The following is a 20,639-nucleotide window of genomic DNA, read 5'->3' on the forward strand; positions in this document are numbered from 1 at the left end:
GAGCTGCACTGAGCATGGGCAAAAGCATTGGGGCCACAGCGCTCCTCTATGAGAGCGACAAAGCCAGCAGCAGCAGCAGCAGCCGCCGGCCGACGAGCCTTTTGTTTTCTGCCCTGCTGTATCCCCGCTCTCTCTAGCGCGCGCGCAATTTTTGCCTGGCTCCTTGTGCAGCAGAAGCAGCTGGCCATTGATCTCCCGTCCAGGTTTATCATCTTCCGCTGCACCGTGCCCGTCTTCCTGCCACCGGCAGCCTCGTGAGCCCCCCGGTCCCCCTCTCGCCAGGCCTTCCGTAGCGGTGGAGGCAGGTGCGGTAAGTATGATGGGGAACGGGGCGCGCGGGGGACGGACGTTTGCATGGATTTTCCCTTTGCGGGTACCGAGGCCGAGAGAGGCAGAAGAGAAGCCAGGAGGCGAGGACCCCGAACTCCAGCTGTGCTGCATGCCCCCTTCCCAATCCAGAGGTTGCGGCAGTTGATCTCTAGTCGGGTTGGGAGCAAGATCTGAGCCAAGGATTGTGCCTGTTTGACTGCTGCGCATTTGTGCACGTACATACATCGAGCAAATCCGGCTGGGTTGATCAGGGCCTTTACTCTTCCTCCCCACCCTCCCTCCCTGTGTGTTTTGCTGGAGACTTGAGCTTCAGAGATTTCTGCTGGAGTCTAGAGCTAGGGATTTCTGCAGTCCCCCGCCTGCCCCATGGAAAAGCCCAGAGTGACAAATAAACCAGGCCAAGACTCAAGAGCCCAAGGCTTCCATGACAGTCAACAGGTGGCTTCTCTGATAGGCCTGCTCTCACTTCTCCGCATGCATGGGCCCTGTCTGTCCAGAGCTGGGATGCACAGCTCAAAATCACTTGGAGGGCCACTTTGACTTTTTAAAATAAAATTAACGTATGATGACTACACTGCTATGGTAACCACAGAAAATGAGGTTTTGGAAAATTCGGACTTGGTTTTTTTCTTCTTCGCACCAGGGTGGTACAACACCCCCCCCCCCAATTTGGCAAATTAGCTGCCTCATGCCACACCGGTTTTGGGAGCCACAAAAGGGGAACAAAATGGTTAAGTTACTTGATTTATTTTTATTGTGTTTTTTCTGCCAGAGACAGAGCTGCTTGTGGGATTTTCTGACTCAGGTGCTGAAATAACTTGATCAGCCTTGGGTAGGCACCTTGAGTTTGGACGAAGGGAGGTTCTGCCTCATGTAATGAAGTCTCTCAGGCTGTGCTGTTTTCATTCATTCTAGTTAAGACCCCCTTTCCTTCTCTATTTGTGGTCCATAGCAGTCTGCCTCTGTGCACTGCCACAAGCTTCCCCAAACCTCTCTCTCTGCTTACCATTGTTTCATTTCTGAGCTTCCTTACATGCTCTCCAACTCCCCCATTGCTCAGGACATGTTAAAAATCATAGTGAAAATGTTTCTGATCATGTGCAGAGTATATTTATCTTGCTCCTGTGGATCCACTGGAGCTACCCACCACTATCCTACTAGGATTAGGAAGTAACAATATTATTTCTATTCATAATTCAGCCTTTGTAGTCTAAAAAGAAACTAGCAACTACATGGAAACATTTTTTAAATCCGAAACTAATTGGTGTGAGTTTTAATTGTGTTTGAGTGTTGTCAAGATCACTAACACGTTTTAGCACCTGAATCCCCTTTGGATGTGGATACTTTTGGGATATGGAGGAATTGTCTGCCATTGTCAGCTTTTTGCTTACCACTGTCAATGGACCTTAAACTGGAGTAGTCAAATATATAAAACCAGAAGCAGGAAACCATTTTTCTGTTGAGGGCCACTTTCCCTTGAGGCTAATCTGTCAGGGGCCACATGCTTGAGGTGGGCAGGGCCAAAGCCAGCAGCAGAGACAGAAACAGGAATGGGGAGACACCTGCCTTGTTTGCATTTCAATGTGAACTTCCCAAATTTGCACTTCCCAAACCAATGCTGTGAACTGAAGCAGCTCTCCTGTGAAATTTGCCCGGTGCCTAATTTTGCAGTGCGGGTATCCAGCCTAAAACTGCTTACAAACATGTGCATATTAGTGATACACAAGAGTGCATTATTAATATGGCAGAAGGTGCTTGCAAAATGCTTATGTTAGACAATCCTTATTATATTATATATCCTTATTATTATATATAATTTCACACAACAACAAGAACAACAATACACATGAATTTTCATGCAGATGTTGAGTTGTACCCAAGGTAGCGCTGTGTTAAAGTCACTTAGTGGTATACTTCTTGCATTGGCAGAATGTTATTGCACAAGGGAAAATGCAATTCCCCTTCTGAAGGTAGCTTTGCAACAGGTTGCGCAACTGGAACCAATAAATGTGCAATAAGCGTCCGCCAGGGCAACTGTTGCATGGATGCTTTTGCGCAGCCTTTGAACTCTGTCATCTGCCAGCACATGGGATCTTGTGCTAGTAGGCAGAGAACACTGGACATACAGGCAGTGTTAGACAGTGTTGAATATGCCCCCCTCTTTTAATTGCAAGGGGGCAAAGCAAATTTAAGACCAGAAAAATGAGAAATTGAGAACCAAAAGTGAGCATGTGCACCCTTTTCTTTCCCTCTTGCCATCCACTTCACAACCACCACCTGCTTCCGATTTTTCTCCCCACCCAACCAACAACCAGCTTGCCAGAGGTCTGAACTGATCACCTGCAACTTGAGCTATTGCAGTTAGGCCAAGGCCCACATGAGACCATAAGGATTCACTTTGCCCACCCCTGTATTAAATACACAATCAGACTAGTGTATCCTTAACCCCCCCCCCCGAAAAAGCAGGGGTCATAGTTGCTGTTTCACTCTTTATTCTCTGTGCTGTTTTTTTGTGATAAAAGGCACCAGTTGGAAGCTGCTATTTACCTGGAAGGGAAAGTGCATTTGCACCAGTAGATGATTCCCTCCTGCAGCAAATAGCAAATTTGGGAAGGGTGGGCAAGAGATTTTCATGGGGAAAACAGCATGTGTGTGTGTGTGTGTGTGTGTGTGTGTGTGTGTGTGTGTGTGAAAATGATTAATTCCCTCTCATACTGAGCCATGGTCCTGATTCCATTTGGGGCAGGAAAATCATGACTGCTTTTTCTTCTTCTTTTTCATCTTAAAGATTAAAGGTACACGAATGCATTTAGCATATTGCTTAGTTTGACCCTAAAGCTGTTCTGTTGTGCAATGTTCCTTTGACCTCTTTGGCTTCTGCAGAGGTGGCCCTGTGAGGCTGTATTCTGGGAGAGGAAAGGACATGCCTGGCTTTCAAAAGGGCAGGCAAAATATTCTCGGTTCCTCTTATACTAGTAAACACTTATGCTTCGCCACTCTTTCATCACCACAGAAGAGGACAACTGAGGATACAGATCTGCATAAAATCTGCATTTGCATTGCTAAGATGCAATGGAGATAAGATGCAAATTCAGAAACGATTGCTATAATCTGAATAGAATTGCAATGCATTTTGCCATGGCGGCTGAAGAATGTGGCCAGGTGACCCTGGTTATGTCCGCTGAATCTGCACTAATTTTGATGGGCAACTTCAAGGTCCCTCCTGCTCTCCCTTCTTACGATTCTTTCTCTTTAAAGAACATCTGGCCTGGGAAGCCCTTCAAACAATGGACGCCTTCTAATAGAGGACTGCCCCCTCTAAAGTAGGACATGTGGCCATCCTTACGCATGCACCTGAAGTTACTGGGAAGTTATTGCTCAGACTCCCAGTCTGTGTTGAAGAGGCTGAGAGCTGATCCCCCAAATTCTCCCAGAATGCTTAAACTCTCCCACCAGGTCCTGTTGCACAACCTGCCCCATATGTTTCTCTCTGCCCCATATGTTTCTCTCTGCACATTACGGAAGAGCTGATTCACACATTCGTGTCTGTCAATAACAGATCGGTGATGATTCACAGCTCCCCGCCTCCTTTGTAAGGTTAGGATTGCCTCTTCCTTCCCACTAGCAGAGAGACCTTTTGAAATCCCCCCCCCGACCCCCATCTTCCCATCTGTTTCTTTTCCAGCAGCTTGATTGGCAGACGTTAGCAGCTGATGAAATGTTTGATCTCCATTCCCTGGAAAGCATTACCTGCTGCTTTCCCCACATTATGCTGCTCTTAAAAGACACAAGAAGAGGCCTCTGGTCAATTGGGGTCCCTAACTGCACCCCTGGTGCTGCCTCTCCAATTAGACACTGTGGCAAAGGAAGGATCAGAAAACCAACACTGGTGGTGATGGGGGACGGGGGCGGAGGGACAGTGTACAAAGGCACTGCGGAGCCCTGGAGATGGGCCTGCCAGGTGGGAATTGATGAATTGCTTGATTCCAGGTCCTCTCCATTTCTCATTTTTCCAATGTTCAGTTGAATTCTCCACATTTCCACATCATTTTGCAACCTTCCCTTTTAAGGGTTTGTATGGAAGTGAGAGCTGGACCATGAAGAAGGCTGATCGCCAAATAATTGATGCTTTTGAATTATGGTGCTGGAGGAGACTCTTGAGAGTCCCATGGACTGCAAGAAGATCAAACCTATCCATTCTGAAGGAAATCAGCCCTGACTGCTCACTGGAAGGACAGATCCTGAAGCTGAGGCCCCAATACTTTGGCCACCTCATGAGAAGGGAAGACTCCCTGGAAAAGACCCTGATGTTGGGAAAGATGGAGGGCACTAGGAGAAGGGGACGACAGAGGCCGAGATGGTTGGACAGTGTTCTCAAAGCTACCAACATGAGTTTGACCAAACTGCGGGAAGCAGTGCAAGACAGGAGTGCCTGGTGTGTTCTGGTCCATGGGGTCACGAAGAGTCGGACACACTAAACGACTAAACAAGAACAACAACAATGAAAGTTCTTCAGCATGTCAGTGCATTTCCAACATGCACCGTTTTTGTATGCAGTTTTGCCTAATAGACACATTTTTGCAGAGAAATTTCTCCCAATATAATGCTCTTTTCTCTGATATATGCATTTTAATGCAAACTTTATATGCATGTCTGTTCACACAGCTTGGCTGAAGGGCTGCATTGCAAAATCTGGATAAGTGTGGATTTTGAAGGATGGCTGTGTTTAGGTCACTGCAGATGGTGACAGCAGTCACGAAATTAAAAGATGCCTGCTTCTTGGGAGAAAAGCAATGATAAACCTAGACAGCATCTTAAAAAGCAGAGACATCACATTGCCTACAAAGGTCCGTATAGTTAAAGCTATGGTTTTCCCAGTAGTGATGTATGGAAGTGAGAGCTGGACCATAAAGAAGGCTGATCGCCGAAGAATTGATGCTTTTGAATTATGGTGCTGGAGGAGACTCTTGAGAGTCCCATGGACTGCAAGAAGATCAAACCTATCCATTCTGAAGGAAATCAGCCCTGAGTGCTCACTGGAAGGACAGATCCTGAAGCTGAGGCTCCAATACTTTGGCCACCTCATGAGAAGAGAAGAATCCCTGGAAAAGACCCTGATGTTGGGAAAGATTGAGGGCACTAGGAGAAGGGGACGACAGAGGACGAGATGGTTGGACAGTGTTTTCGAAGCTACGAACATGAGTTTGACCAAACTGCGGGAGGCAGTGCAAGACAGGAGTGCCTGGCGTGCTATGGTCCATGGGGTCACGAAGAGTTGGACACGACTAAACGACTAAACAACAACGTGTTTAGGTTTGCATATTATTTCAGGAAGTGTGAATTAGGTATGTTTCCCTTTGAATGTGAACTGCATTGAATTGCCCTCCCAATCCCTATTCCCAGGTTCCCACAAGCATTGCCAAGTCTCCAGTATCCCAAAACCTGTGATTTATAGAATTTAGAACGCATGTTCATAATTATTATATGTTCATTCCTTTTATGCACATAAAGAATCTTGGAATTGTGAGGTACCTTAGAAGTCATCTTAGTCCAATCCCCAGCTTAGTGCAGGGTCTGCTGTGCTGAATGCAGAAGCCCATGCAAGATGGACAAAAGGCAGGTCTGGGATTCTGGAATCAGCACTCCAGGGCACGGCTAGAGATGCTAGTTCAGAGTTCAGTGCCTAGGGTTCAGGACCATGGACAGCAATCCCACAGCTGAGACAGACAGAACAAGGTGCCTCAGCACTGGCCTGGAGCAACTGAAAGGTCATATGGTCCAACCATCTGCTTGGCAGATGGGCACCCAGCCTCTGCTGAAATACCTCCAGGAAAGGATATCCCACCACCTCCTGGGACTGCCTGTTCCACTGTCAAACAACCCTTACCATTAGGCGGTTTCTCCTCATGTTTACACAAAATGTACTTCCCTACAATCTCTACTTGTTCATTCTAGTCCTGGCCTCTGAAGCAACAGATAAAAAAATCTGCTCCACATCTTGCAGCCCTTCAGATATTTTTAAACAGCTATCATTCATGCCTGTCTTTAATCTTCCCCAAGCAAAACATACCCACCTCTTTCAACTTTTCCTCATACGACATGATTTCTAGACCTCTCACCACGGCGGTGGTTGCCTTTCTCTGGACATGCTTCAGATTGTCAACATCTTTCTTAAAACGCAGGACCCAGAACTGGATATAGAACTCTAGAAGCAGCCTGGTCAGTGCAGATTACAGAAGTGCAAGATGATTGTCATTTAAGGAAACCAGACAGATTTGATGGTGAAGAGGCGGGAGTATGTTCGAGTAGTTGCTCCATTGGGGAAGTGTATAATTCCCTGTCCAGGATTGAGTTTAGGGGAAATTGGTTCTGCTGTCATGTAGAAGTTATCTGTGCACAGTACTGATTGGCTAGCACTTGGGTCATCAAAAACCCAGCAGTAGCTCCTTTACAGCACTTCTGCTGAAGTAGAGGATATCTCAAAGGATAAATGCTGGCTAAGAGACAAAACTACAAATTACAAAGTCCCCGATTGAATCTAATTATCCTATCTCTTTTTAACCTCTTCTCCCTGTAGCGAAATGTTCTCTTTTGGGCCACTGAACCAGCACATCATGGCCCCCATACCTAATTCTTCTTTTTATGCTGACTCAAATATCAGGTTCAAGGCCTTTTCCTTCATTGTCCCCTCTGACTGGCCTTCAGTGAAACTTTTTCCGTTTCACTAAATTGTTGCATTTTTAATATTACTGTATGTACCACGTCTGTTTGAGCAAAAATACAACAGTAACAGCAACCATACAAATGGATGAAACAGACAAGCTTTCTCCCGACTTTGTCAGTTTTAACCAGATCCCCAAGAGGGCAAATAGGCAGCATTTCCTCCAGCCTTGTCAGTTTTGTTAGAAAATTGTGGGGTAATGCAAAAAGGTGGATTTCACATGCTCAGCCTGTCACCAGCATGGTAGGAACACATCCTAATCCATTTGCAGGGCAGACTGGGCCAATATCCATGCTAGGCTAGGGAAGGAATGTCTTCTCTACAGGCTGGAGAACATGTGATGGCATTTGAAAGTGGAAAAAGATTAACTTGTGCACTGTTCTAATGCACATTAACTAAAGCAAGGGAAGATTGCTGAGCAAATGTTTATGAAGTGGCTAAAAAGTGCCTGCGAATTTGGCTTTTATGCTTGTTGAGCCATGAACTTATTGTTGTAAGTGCAACAGGAATATTAATGGCCTTTCTCCGAAGGGAGTTGGTAAGGATTAGAGAGAATTACAGTGACTGTAAAGCACTTTGCATGATACAAAGTGCCGAAGGAAGCATGGCTGGCCCATTAGGCAGAATGAAGGTCATGAAAGGACAGCAAATGGTTGGTCACCATGCTTACCATTGTGTTTTTACTGCCAGAGAGAAGGGGTTTTCTGCCTCTGGTGCCAAAATAGCTTGACTAGCTTTGAGTACTATGCACATTGACTTGGGTGTGAAAGAAAGGGTTAACTGATGTGGTTGTTTATTATATAACAATGAGGATAATGACAGTGAAGCCACATTAGAGATGGTTGAATCCAAAAATTTCGGTTTCACTCAATTTCTCATTTTTCCTGTCTTAAATTTGATTCTACACATTTGTAGATTATTATCTCTTTAAAGTCCTCGTGAAAATACACCAGCACTTTATTGTGAATTTTTCCCTTATACACAAATGTTGGTATGCAATTCTGCCTAAAATATGTGTTTTTGCAACTCCCTTTCCCCTAATCTAATACATTTCCATCTGTTTTTTATTATATGCATTTCTATGCACGCTTGACCCTAGTATTATGCATTTTTTAACACATTGCTTGGCTGAACATCTGAACTCGGACATGGGAAAGAGGAATGAGAGATGCTGTTGTTGCTGCTGTTGTGCAAATATTAAAGAACGAGAGTTTTTCAGTTGCACCTTGTTTCAGGAGGTGCAAATTAATGAAGTTTGCCTTTAAATGTGAACGGAACTGAATTCCTCCTCCATCCCTGGGCCATGTTCAGCTTGTTTCAGACTCATGATCACTTGTGTGACTGATAAGTTTCTGCAGGCAAATAAGCAAGTAAACAAATAAATAAAACTCGAGTCCAGGTGGTAGAGCATCAGGATGCGCACCCGTGGGACAACATTTTAAAGGTGTTTTAAATGCTGGATGCTGAGTGCAATAAACCATCGTCCAGGGGCTGAGCAGTGAGAAGAAGGATCGCCTTGGTGATCTTATGCCAAACCCCAAAGAAACATCATATTCTGTCTGTATTGAAAGGCTGGCAGTGCCACCAATGCTGCTGTGATGATGGAATCATTTTGTAGCTTCAGCCACTGTGGATGTGTCAATGCACCCGAGTATCTTTAAAGCAGGTGTGTGTGTGTGTGTGGGGAAACCTCAGACCCAAGGGCCAAATGTGTCTCCGTTTGGTCCTCAGGACTCCCCACACATGCCACTGGCCCCCTGCCCCTCTCTACTGCTTCTGCCAGGTTGGAATGTATCCTTGAACTGTGATCCTTCTTACTGGGATGGAAGACGGAGATATCAGTGGGGTGGGGGACTAGAAACCTCTGACTTTGTGTGGTGGGCAATATTAAAACTGCTACCACATTCCCAAAGCTACACATGGTTCGTTATGGTTTCAGATTGGATGGGGGGACTGTGGGTTGAGTATTAATAATAATAATAATAATAATAATAATAAATAAATAAATAAATAAATAAATAATTTATTATTTATACCCCGCCCATCTGGCCGGGTTCCCGCGGCCACTCTGGGCGGCTTCCAACAAAACATTAAAATACAGAAATCCATCAAACATTAAAAGCTTCCCTAAACAGGGCTGCCTTGAGATGCCTTCTAAAGGTCTGGTAATTGTTGTTTTCTTTGACCTCTGGTGGGAGGGCATTCCACAGGGTGGGTGCCACTACCGAGAAGGCCCTCTGCCTGGTTCCCTGCAACTTGGCTTCTCGTAGCGAGGGAACCGCCAGAAGGCCTTCGGCGCTGGACCTCAGTGTCCGGGCAGAACGATGGGGGTGGAGACGCTCCTTCAGGTATACTGGACCGAGGCCGTTTAGGGCTTTAAAGGTCAACACCAACACTTTGAATTGTGCTCGGAAATGTACTGGGAGCCAATGTAGGTCTTTCAGGACCGGTGTTATGTGGTCTCGGCGGCCGCTCCCAGTCACCAGTCTAGCTGCCGCATTCTGGGTTAGTTGTAGTTTCCGGGTCACCTTCAAAGGTAGCCCCACGTAGAGCGCATTGCAGTAGTCCAAGCGAGAGATAACTAGAGCATGCACCACTCTGGCTAGACAGTCTGCAGGCAGGTAGGGACTCAGCCTGCGTTCCAGATGGAGCTGATAGACAGCTGCCCTGGACACAGAATTAACCTGCACCTCCATGGACAGCTGTGAGTCCAAAATGACTCCAAGGCTGTGCACCTGTTCCTTCAGGGGCACAGTTACCCCATTCAGGACCAGGGAGTCCTCCACACCTGTCCACCTCCTGTCCCCCACAAACAGTACTTCTGTCTTGTCAGGATTCAATCTCAATCTGTTAGCCGCCATGCATCCTCCAACCGCCTCCAGACACTCACACAGGACCTTCACCACCTTCACTGGTTCTGATTTGAAAGAGAGGTAGAGATTCCTGCATTGCAGGGGGTTGAACTAGATGACCCTCGGGACCCCTTCCAACTCCACAGTTCTCTGACTTTGCCATAAGAGACACCCAATGTTTTGCCCACTTTTGGCTCTGGCTCTGGCTCAGGGACAGCCAATGTGGTCTTCCTGTTTAATTAATATTTATTAAACTTATTAGTTGCTTGTCACCCGAAGGTCTCCAAGTGAATTACAGCAAAGAAAAATATGCAGGGCATAAGATCATGGAGGGGAAAGGAGGGAATCATATAATACACCAATATTTCATATAACATAACATTCATGGAAAACAAAAGTAGCATACGAGCCATATAAATAATAGCAAATGACATAATCAAAGAATAAACAAAGCAATACTCGGACTACTATTTAGCAAACAAACAAAACCTCAGCCAACCCCCCTTCTCCAAAATAATTCACATCGAACAAACAATTTGCCCCCTTTAATCTCCCCACCCCACCTAGAAGTCTGGAGTCAAGGCCAGCTGTTGTGAATCAGTGGTGGGTGGGTCCAGCGTCTTCCCCCTTCATGGGGGAGCAGTAGCAAAGCAAAGTGGGAAGGCTGTTACAAAAGTTTTACCTGCGCTGCAGTTACCCCGGCTCCTGCTCCTCACTTGTCGCTGTTGTTTGCTGGATCCCTGATGATGGGCCATGTTGGCAGGGGCAAGATGCAAGTTGTGGTCCAACAGCATGTGGAGGGCCCCAACTTCTGTGGCTGACCTGGGTGGGGACGGGGCAGGGCAGCTGTGAGATCAGGGCTGTGGGGGTCCACCAGTGAGGGCACTGACTGTGCCTGGGCAGCCCTGACCTCACCCTGCCTAGGCAAGCGGCAGCAAGGCTTGGTATCAGGAGAGCGGTGCTGCCCCAACACACAAGTTGCTAGGGTAACTAACAATTTACTGCCCTTCCGTGACACTCAAGATCAGCTGCCTGAGGGCAGCCATCTGTCTCTGCCTAATGGCAGGGCTGGCCCTTGCATGAGAAAGCCTTCCATGGCACACCCCTTAGGCCAGGGGTCCCCAAACTTACCCGGCTTTGGGCCGGATGCCCACCGTGCCGATTGCGTGGTGGGCCAGAGGGTGGGGGAGCGCATGGCTGTGCGCGCCCATGCGCATGCGCAAATGCGATTTCTGGCACACTCCCGACCTGGAAAGTGCCAGAAATAGCTTGTGTGCATGTGCAGAAGCCTCCTCCGACCCGGAAGTACACTGGAAATGATGCTTGCGCGTGTGCGCAAGCTATTTCCGTCACTTTTCCGGGTCGGAAGTTGGCACGCCGCACCGTGCCGGTGAGAGCGGGTGGCGGGGGTCCCCGGGGACCGCATAAAAGAGCCTTGGGGGCCATATGTGGCCCCCGGGCCGTAGTCTGGGGACCCCTGCCTTAGGCATTTCCAGCTTGCTTCTGATAAGGATAACCGGCAGAGGACAGCGTAGAGCACAAATCCACACACCTGAAAAGGGCTAGGCATCAAAGCCTCGTTGTTAATGCTGCAAAAATGGTTGTGCACTTGAGATCAAGGTGTGTGTGTGTGTGTGTGTGTGTGTGTGTGTGTGTGTGCGCATGCCAATTTTTATTGCAGCAGGAGCTTTGGGCTGTATGCATGAGCCACTCCTGGGTTGGCAGCCATGGAAGAATGCGACCGTACATCCTGGAAGTAGGAGACCTCATAGGTCCCCCCCTGCCTTGCATTCTGTATTTACTATAGGTTCCAATGTAAACACCAAAAATGTATTGGATTCCCCCTTTTCAGTTCTCCAACGGCCAATGAGGAGGCCTCTGCACGGCACTGACGTCAGCCCCATCGCTCTCAGCCTTTCTCGAGGACAGTGACTTGGTTGCCAGGGCGACGGAAGAACATACTCCCCAGGCTGACTCTCCTGGCTTGACATCGAGGCCGTAACACCGCCTGGATGTCTGTCTCGCAGCTCCCAGGCTGGCTGGTGGCATGGAGAGGAGAGGCCTAGCCCTGCGGAAGGAGTGCCTGTGAACCACAAAGCAAATGGTAAGCAGGATGAGGCTCACAGGATGGGTTTGCGGTGGTTGCGGGGGGGTCGAGCAACTGTTGGACCATGGATGCCAAAGCTGACTTTGCTTGGGAAGGGATGTTCTGCGTGTGTGTTGGAGGAGAAGAGCAAGGAGTGAAGGTTGACTGGTTAAATTGCAAAAATAAGAAATGGATTGGAGGTTTGACAGTGGGTTCCATACACGCCGTACATTGAAAGAACATGGCTTCCCCCAGAGGATCCTGGGAACTGAAGTTTGTTCAGGGTTCTGGGGATTGTAAACTACGGTTTCCAGGATTCTTTGGGGAAAGAAAGGTGCTTTATAAGTGTGTAGTGTGTATACACCCTGTGAAACAAAGGTGAGTTATTAAGTGGGAAAATGAAATGCAGAATTGGGGGGCCAGGAGCAGTATTTTATTCATTGTATTTATATCCCACCTTTTCCTCCAAAAAGGGATCACATCATGGTTTTGCTTTAATCTGAACAGTCACCACCTTAGTTTAATGCTTATTTGTTTCTTTTATTTTTATTTCAAACCATGTGCAAACCTCTTAATGAGTTTTAAAAACCTCTTAAGCGCATGTTTGTATGTGTGTTTGTGTGTCTGCATTTATCTGCAAGCCTTAGGGTCCCCTCTTGTCAGGTAGTGCTGACTTTCTGGGTGCCTAAGTGACTCCAGTCATGCCTGAAACATTGGAAATGGAGTGAATGGGTGGGACTTGCAATGAAATGCTGCAGTGTAACCCGATCCCTCCATCCTAGGTGTCGGTATGGCCAATCCACACCAAGCAGTCAAAGAATTCTTATACCATTTCAGCAGTCATGGCTTTCCCCAAAGAATTCTGGGAGCTGTAGTTTGTTAAGGATGCTGGTAACTGTAGTTCTCTGAGAGGTCTCCTAACAACTCTTAGCACCCCTATCCAACTACAGTTTCCAGGATTCTTTGGGGGAAGCTGTAACTGTTAAAGTGGTAGAAGACTTAATTATATATATATATGTATATGTATGTATATATATATATATATATATATATATATATATATATATATATATATTCCCACTTACAACTTTGCACCAAATACAGCATGTGTACATATAGTATATGACTTCCCTTCCATCCTTTTCCTTGTTCCTTTGCTTTTCTACTATTCCACGTAATCCACATATTTTTAATCATCCAATTTGTCATCTATTAAATACTCTTATCTATTTCAACTCTGCTGGATTTACTCAAGACCCGCTAACCCAGTACTTTTTTTCTAAAAAATGTTTAGAGGTACTCTAATTTTCCTACTCCTATTGAAATACTGCCCCTCAATGAGGCCATACTTAGATTCACAAAATGTTTAGGGGTATGCATACCCCTGCGTCCCCCCAGAAAAAAGCACTGTGCTAATTTATGTGTTTGTCTATACCGGTTCTTAAAATATTCAATAAGCATTATCCATTCCTCCTTATACAGTGGAACTTCGGTTTTTGAACGTCTCGGCTGCCGAATGTTTCGGAAGCCAAATGCCGAAAACCCGGAAGTGAATGCTTCTATTTTCGAAGTAGAATGGCTTCCGAGGCATTTTCCCCATTGAACTTGCAGACAGCCCTTTGATCCTCAGTTTTCAAACATTTCAGAAGTCAAACAGACTTCCGGAACAGATTACATTTGAAAACCAAGGTTCCACTGTATTCCTTATCTTCGTTTTCGCTTATCCTGTTCGCCAGACCAGCCAGTTCAGCATATTAAAACATTTTACACTGCCATTCTTCCTGAGTGGGGACTATACATGTTCTCCACCTTTGTGCCAATAAGGTTCTAGCTGCGGCAGTGGTGTATAGTAATAAACTCTTTTGTTTTTTTGGGACCGCTGTTGCTACCAACCCCAAGAGGAAAATATCAAGTGTTTGGGGGAAAGTTTTTTAAAGTATCTTTTTTTAATTCACCATATAAAGTTTCCCAATATTCCTTAATTACTTTGCAGGACCACGACATGTGAATAAAAGATCCCTCAGTTTCATTACACTTCCAACTGTATACCTTTCCCTTTTTTTAGACATAGTCGCCAATCTGGTGGGTGTCGAATACCATCTGTGGGTCAGTTTCATCATGTTTTCTTTTATTGCATAACATGCCGTAAAATTCATATTTATTTTCCACAACTTTCCCCATAATCCATTGTCAGGAGGGACTCCATACAGAGAGCCACCCCCTGTCATCCTGACTAGCTCCTCAGCACGAGCAGCGAGTCAGGAGAAAGGAATGAGGAAGTGAGCAGGGTGGAGAGAGGGCTCTGGCAGGCATCGGAGCCCCAGCCCCGCTATGGAAGAGGGTCAGGGGAGGAGGAGTCTGGAGAGATGTCGGACACAGGGCCGCCAGAAAGGAGACCGTTCCCTCCGATGCCCGAATTGAGGCGCGCTCCCACCCGTAGGGCCAGGGGGCGGCGCTTTGGGGTGCCTAGGCTTTTATGCTGGGCGAGAACCCGGAAGAAGCCATTGCGGGGTTCTGACTCGGACTAGGCAGTCATGTTTGCTGAGATCTTTGCACTGTAAATAATATGCACAATAAAACTCTGAAAGACAGGACGGAGTGGAGTGTCTTTACTCAAGAGTAGCCGCAGACGCCTATGACATTCATAATCCATATTGTGACCCACATCTTGTGTCCACTTAATCTGCCCGATTTCCCAAATTCCTCTTTAGTTCACCACTCCAACAGCATTTTATACATTTTTGATAATACTTTTATATGTGTAAAAGTGCTGGAAGCCTGCTTTAAATGTAGGGGTGGGTGTGACCCGTGTGTACTTATATATGTATTACGTATGTATTCCTTTTTTCATTGGATGCAAGGGGGTGGTTGTGCTAAGGATTACTTGGGGGGTGATTTCCTCCCACATGCTGTGTTCATCTGCATGTGATGATGAATTGTAGGGAGTGCATTGGGGGGGGTGCTGTTTGGGTTGGGAGAATGGGTAGCATTAAAATGAGTTGTTCGAGTTAAATCCTGCATGAAATGGCTGAGAGCTGAGGGAGGTGCCTGTGTTATGAGAAAAAAACTGCTCCTTTTCCCTTATGGGGAACACAAGAGCCCTTATAGAGTCCTTTTGTAGGTTTTCTATCGGTAGGAGAAAATAACAGGGGCCAACCAGAGAATATTGAGAAGCAAAGCAGCTAGTAAGCCTGATCTTTATTAAAGCTCTTGCAACAGGGTGCTCCTCCCACACACAGGATAGAGGAGGAGGACCCAGGACAAAGGTGTGCCTGCTCTTATATAGACATTTTAAATTGCCCACCCTGGAGTCCAAGACCACCCCCAGAAACATCATACATACATCACAGAAAGGGCCGACTACAACAGAAATCTGAGTGCGTTGTTTTTTCTCTCCTGTCTGCTAGGTTACCTGGGCATCCTGGCCACTCTTTTGTTACTCAATTCCTGAATCCAGGTCACAGGCTCACACCCTATTCATATCTTAAATGTGCCCTTAAGACAGGATTTGTGAAAGAGACAATGGGGAGATTTTCCATTTCCTTTGACCTTGCAGAGAAATATTTGAGGTCATTTTGGGAGAGAGAAAATGGTTTCAGGGCTTTTCTGTGGGTTTCAGACATGTGGTTTACATATTTGTATGTGTTTGCTTGGTACATTTATGAACATCTATTTTATATATAAAGGTAAAGGGACCCCTGACCATTAGGTCCAGTCGTGACCGACTCTGGGGTTGTGGCGCTCATCTCGCGTTATTGGCCGAGGGAGCCGGCGTACAGCTTCTAGGTCATGTGGCCAGCATGACAAAGCCGCTTCTGGCAAACCAGAGCAGCACACGGAAATGGTGTTTACCTTCCCACTGTAGCGGTACCTATTTATCTACTTGCACTTTGACGTGCTTTCGAATTGCTAGGTTGGTAGGGGCTGGGACCGAGCAATGGGAGCTCACCCCGTTGCGGGGATTCAAACCGCCGACCTTCTGATCGGCAAGCCCTAGACTCTGTTGGCCCCTGTTATAGGTTCTGTGGTTTAACCCACAGCGCCACCCACGTCCCAATTTTATATACAGTGGTACCTCGACTTACGAAGATGATCCGTTCCGTAGCCGTCTTTGTAAGTCGAGGTTTTCAGATGTCGAAGTGCTGCTTCGGCACATGCGCAAAGTGCGATTTTGCGCTTCTGCACATGCGTAGAATGCGTGCGCCAGGCATGCACGGCGAAAAGACTTCTGGAGGGTGTCGACTTCGGAAGTTGAAATCTTCAGTAGTCAAAGCGTTTGGATATGACCTTAAAATTCTTATAACACTTGTGTGAATTATTGGCTTTCCATTTGCCATCACAGCAGTCAGTCAACATTCCACAGCCCCTGAGCATCCTGGGGTATTTTTAAGATCCGCCCTTAGAGTTTTACTCCCCTAAAGGTGTTTTGCATTTCCGCAACCTTTGGGTTCCACCTAACCTGTTGCTGCCTCCCTCTTGGCGGGCGGTGCCATTTCGGCCACATAAGAATTGCCACTCACCACCAGAATGCTGGAAATTGGAGGAATGATGAACATATCGTATATGCCATCAACGTGCTGCCGGCACTTTGAACAGTAATCAGAAGGAGACAGGTCCCTGCCTTAAGGAGCTTACAGTGTAAAGTTCAACAGAAGCAACGTGAGAGAGGAGAGGAACACAGAGTTGAAAGCAGACAGGAGGAAATAAATGCCACTCCATTCATAAAGACACATCCTCAGGATCATGTAACATGGCTTCATATTCATGTACGAGGAACGGCAACTTATTATTTTAGAAAAAGAAAGCTTAAAGGAATCTTGGAATATTGGGTAAAACACCAGATGCTGCGATTCAAAATGTGCCATTGTGAAAACATTATATTTGCAGAGTCCTCACTCTTCCTCATCTGGCACTTTTCTTGACTTTAGGACATCAAAGGTCAGTACTGGACTGATGATGATTCTGATGGAGAAAATGAGTCGGAGGAGTTCTTGTATGGAGTACAGGTGAGGCTCCCAGTGCTCGTGGAGGGGAAATGTGGGTAGCAGTGAACAGCTGCAGGATTCTGTACAATTTCCTGTGGAGGTTCAGAGCAAGCAACAAGGATGTACAGGCCTCCTCTCATGGGTCCATACTGCTGGGCACTTGCCAAAGACCACAATCCTGCAGGCAGCCACATATGATATCTGACCAAGACCCTCAATAAAGCTCATAGAATCATAGAACTGTTGAGTTGGGAGAGTTTCCAGAGCCCCATCCAGTCCAACCCCCTGCAATGCAGGAATCCCTGACCAATGGCCATCCAACCTCTGCATAAAAACTTCCAAAGGTCTGCCACCTTCCGAGGGAGTCCGTCCCACCGTCAAACAGCTCTCACTAACTTTTAGTCAGAAACTCATTTCTTGCCATTCGAATCGATTGGTTTGGGTCCTGGAGAAGCAGAAAGCTCTTCCACCTTCCATGCGGCAGCCCTTCAGATATTTGGAGATGGCAAGCGTATCACCTCTCGAGGTCTTCTCTTCTCCAGGCTAAACCTACCCCAACTCCCTCGACCATTCCTCATCAGGCTTGGTTTCATGCTTCACTCATTCGCTGTCTCTGAATATATATCCCCTGTACTGTTTTGGTGTATATTTCTGCAGGGGACCTGTGCGGCGGACCTGTACCGTCACCCGCAGTTGGATGCTGACATTGAGGCCGTGAAGGAACTGTACAGTGAGAATTCTGTGTCTGTCCGGTGAGTTCTGTCCTGTCTTGCTATGAGGGTTTCATCAGGGACCTGATGTCAGGGACTAGGCAGAGGAGGAATAATGGTGGAGACCGCCTCCCCAGCCTGACCCTTCCAGAGAAGAAGACAGTTCAGAACTGCAACAGGGGGTTGAGGGAGGTCACAGCTCAGAGAAAGATGAGGGGAAAAGTTGGGAAATCATGGGAGAGGAGGAGGAGGCAGAGCCGGAGCAGCTGGCTGACACGTTATCACTGGAAAGCCTTCCAGACCCTCCATCTCCCAGAACCTAGCAAGCCTTAAAAGTAGGAGAGCAAAGGGCTCAGAGACAGGTGGTCCAAAGCGGCAACCGTAGAGGGGGTGGTGCTGTTGACAACTGAGGAAGTGGAAGAGACCGGGGGGGGGGGGGGTTGGAGATTCACTTGGGACAACACCATTATCCAAGAGGCTGCATTCCCAAACCCCTCTCTGTGAATATTGAAAAAAAGCAGCCGGGGGGGTTGGTTCTTCTGCCGCCTGACACCTGTGTTCAAATCTTTAAGTGGATGCAATAAAAATAAGACACTGAAATATTACCAGAAGCTGGAGAGGTCACCTGAGCCCCTTGGAGATCATCAATTCTCAATTCCTTTGGATTAGGGTAGGGAATGTATTCACAGGGCTGTATCCAGTACTCTCTGTCCACTGTTCCTGTCTTTGCACCAAGTTTTCAAAGCCTTCTCGCATGGGACATAGTCGCTTCTCAAGACTCAGGCATTTCCGAGGACAGGGAAAACGGGTGGCGGGGAAGTGAGAGGGAAGCATATATGCAGACAGGCATTTCTCCATCAAAATGGCAACCTCTTCTGCCATGCCACCTGCAATTAACCAGTGCCTTTGTTGAATTGCACAGAAAACTAACCTTTGCCTAACAGGAAATGATACCGTACTTGCTGTTCAATGGAAATATTTCCGAGTACTCTGATAGAAGAGAAGCGCTGCCTTCTCCATGGACTTAGAGTTAACAATGAAAGAACAATGCAATCTTCTTTAAGGGCTTTACTCTGTTCTTTCAAAGACCCCTTTACAGTGTGTGTGTTTGTGAGCTGATCGTGGCTTGGGGCAAGTTACCTCTTCTCCAGTCTTCCGAAGCAGAAACACCCATTAGCAACAGCATCGTCAGCAAACCTGTGCCCAGGGAGATAAACTAGAGATGATTTTCAGCTGGTGCACTGAAGCCAAGACAAGCGGGGCAATGCACATACCCCTAGCAACTGAGAGTGGAGTCCAATGACAACAGAGGGGCAGTGTAGGTCTTGTGCATACAGGTTGGGGCTCTAGGCTGGACAGTAACGGTGAGAAGAAATATCCCTAGAAGGAAGAATGCTGAGTACAGTGGGAAGATGCAAAAGAAAACAGGTTTCCTTCACCCTTAATAGTTCACAGTTGTTGTTTTTTCTTTTAAAGAATTTCATATCTCAATTCTCATCCAAAAAAGACTTCTGGAGTGGCACTTAAAAGGCAGTTTGTTACCTCAGGCACACAGTCTAAAAATACATGACGTAAAAGGAAAGTGAGAAAGAAGAGGACATAAGCACACTTTGGGGTGAAGCAGATCAAGGGCAGGAGGCACCAAAGGTTGCTGGTCTCTCACCGATGGAGTGGTCCTGCCCCTCTCCTCTCCTGTATTGCAACCAGATGTAATACAGGTGACAGATGTGTAGCAGGAGCGCAGCAGGTGTGGCTTGCATGCCAAGTGGCACCTGCAGAAATTCCCTCCTCTGTGCAACTATGAAAGGCGCAAGGTCCCTTCTGCACAACTATGGACCTTAGGATCTGAGTCCATGGATGGATCTTGATGAGCAAAGAGGGGTTTTTTGACTCAATTTCTTTATTGTAAAGAATCTACCAAACTGGTTTAACCAACAGGAACACAGGAAGGTACCTTATCCTGTGTTAGATGACCCGGTTTAAGCTGAATTCTCCATCTGTGCTAAACCTGTATCTTTGTAAACAAATGCCAATACAGTGGTATCTCGGTTTATGAACACAATTGGTTCCGGAAGTCTGTTCATAAACTGAAGCGTTCATAAACTGAAGCGAACTTTCCCATTGAAAGTAATGGAAAGTGAATCAATCCGTTCCAGAAGTGTCTGCGGTGTTCGTAAACCGAAAATTCGTAAACCGAGGTGTTCATAAACCGAGGTTCCACTGTATCGCAATAGCCGCCTGACTCCAGTAGACTTCATTTAAAGGGAACCAAACCTAGGTAACACACTGCATCCCCAAGATCCTTGCTGTTCAGAGATTGGGAGTCTGCGTAACACTGAGATGGTTTTTAATAGTCAGGAAAACAGCCCGAGCCATGGCAAGGTCCAACAGAGCCACATGGTGGAATGTAAGCAAAAAGCAACAGTGTTTGCATTGGCACCTAGAGTAGCCAGCACAAATTTAACTCCAGGTTTGGATTAAGAAGGGCAGGGAGGCAGAAAGCTGCAGATCAACAGAGGGGCAGCTTCTCCGTGTTACTTCCCCTGACATCAGCTAGTTCCATGTGCCCCCAACCTTTCACTCTTCTCCCTCCTGTTCTTTCTCACACTGGTCTTTCCCTAATGCTCCTACTTTCCTCCTCAGCGAATATGGGACCATTGACGACGTGGATATTGACCTGCATATAAACATCGGCTTTCTAGATGTAAGTTTCAGGACACAGTCACATGGAGGGTGGGTGGGCAGAAAGGGGCTACACACACATGCTTAAATGCACTCCCCACTTTCCAGATATCCGCAGACCCAGAAGCTTGAAAGATTCCCCCAACTCTGACACTGTCAGGAAGGTTGATTCCTCCTGGATTAGCAACAGGAATTTCTCACACTTCCTTTGCACTTTTTATGGTGCAATGGGTCGGACAGCTAGAGTTCAGAATTGGCGTAGATCCATTGACA

General features: G+C 46.7%; 1 protein-coding gene across 1 annotated transcript in view; it reads left to right on the forward strand.

Annotated features, from left to right (window-relative positions):
• Nucleotides 1–220: 220 nt before the first annotated feature.
• PARP6 (poly(ADP-ribose) polymerase family member 6) overlaps nucleotides 221–20,639 on the forward strand; it is a 50,156-nt gene continuing 29,737 nt past the window's right edge. The window contains 5 exon segments of the mRNA XM_060282419.1: nucleotides 221–310; nucleotides 11,756–12,007; nucleotides 16,918–16,995; nucleotides 17,632–17,726; nucleotides 20,328–20,388. Of these exon segments, the coding sequence (XP_060138402.1) occupies nucleotides 12,005–12,007; nucleotides 16,918–16,995; nucleotides 17,632–17,726; nucleotides 20,328–20,388 (237 nt within the window). The 5' untranslated portion in view covers nucleotides 221–310; nucleotides 11,756–12,004.

The sequence above is a fragment of the Zootoca vivipara genome, chromosome 14 (genome assembly GCF_963506605.1).
Source record: "Zootoca vivipara chromosome 14, rZooViv1.1, whole genome shotgun sequence".
In the NCBI taxonomy this organism is placed as follows: Eukaryota; Metazoa; Chordata; class Lepidosauria; order Squamata; family Lacertidae; genus Zootoca; species Zootoca vivipara.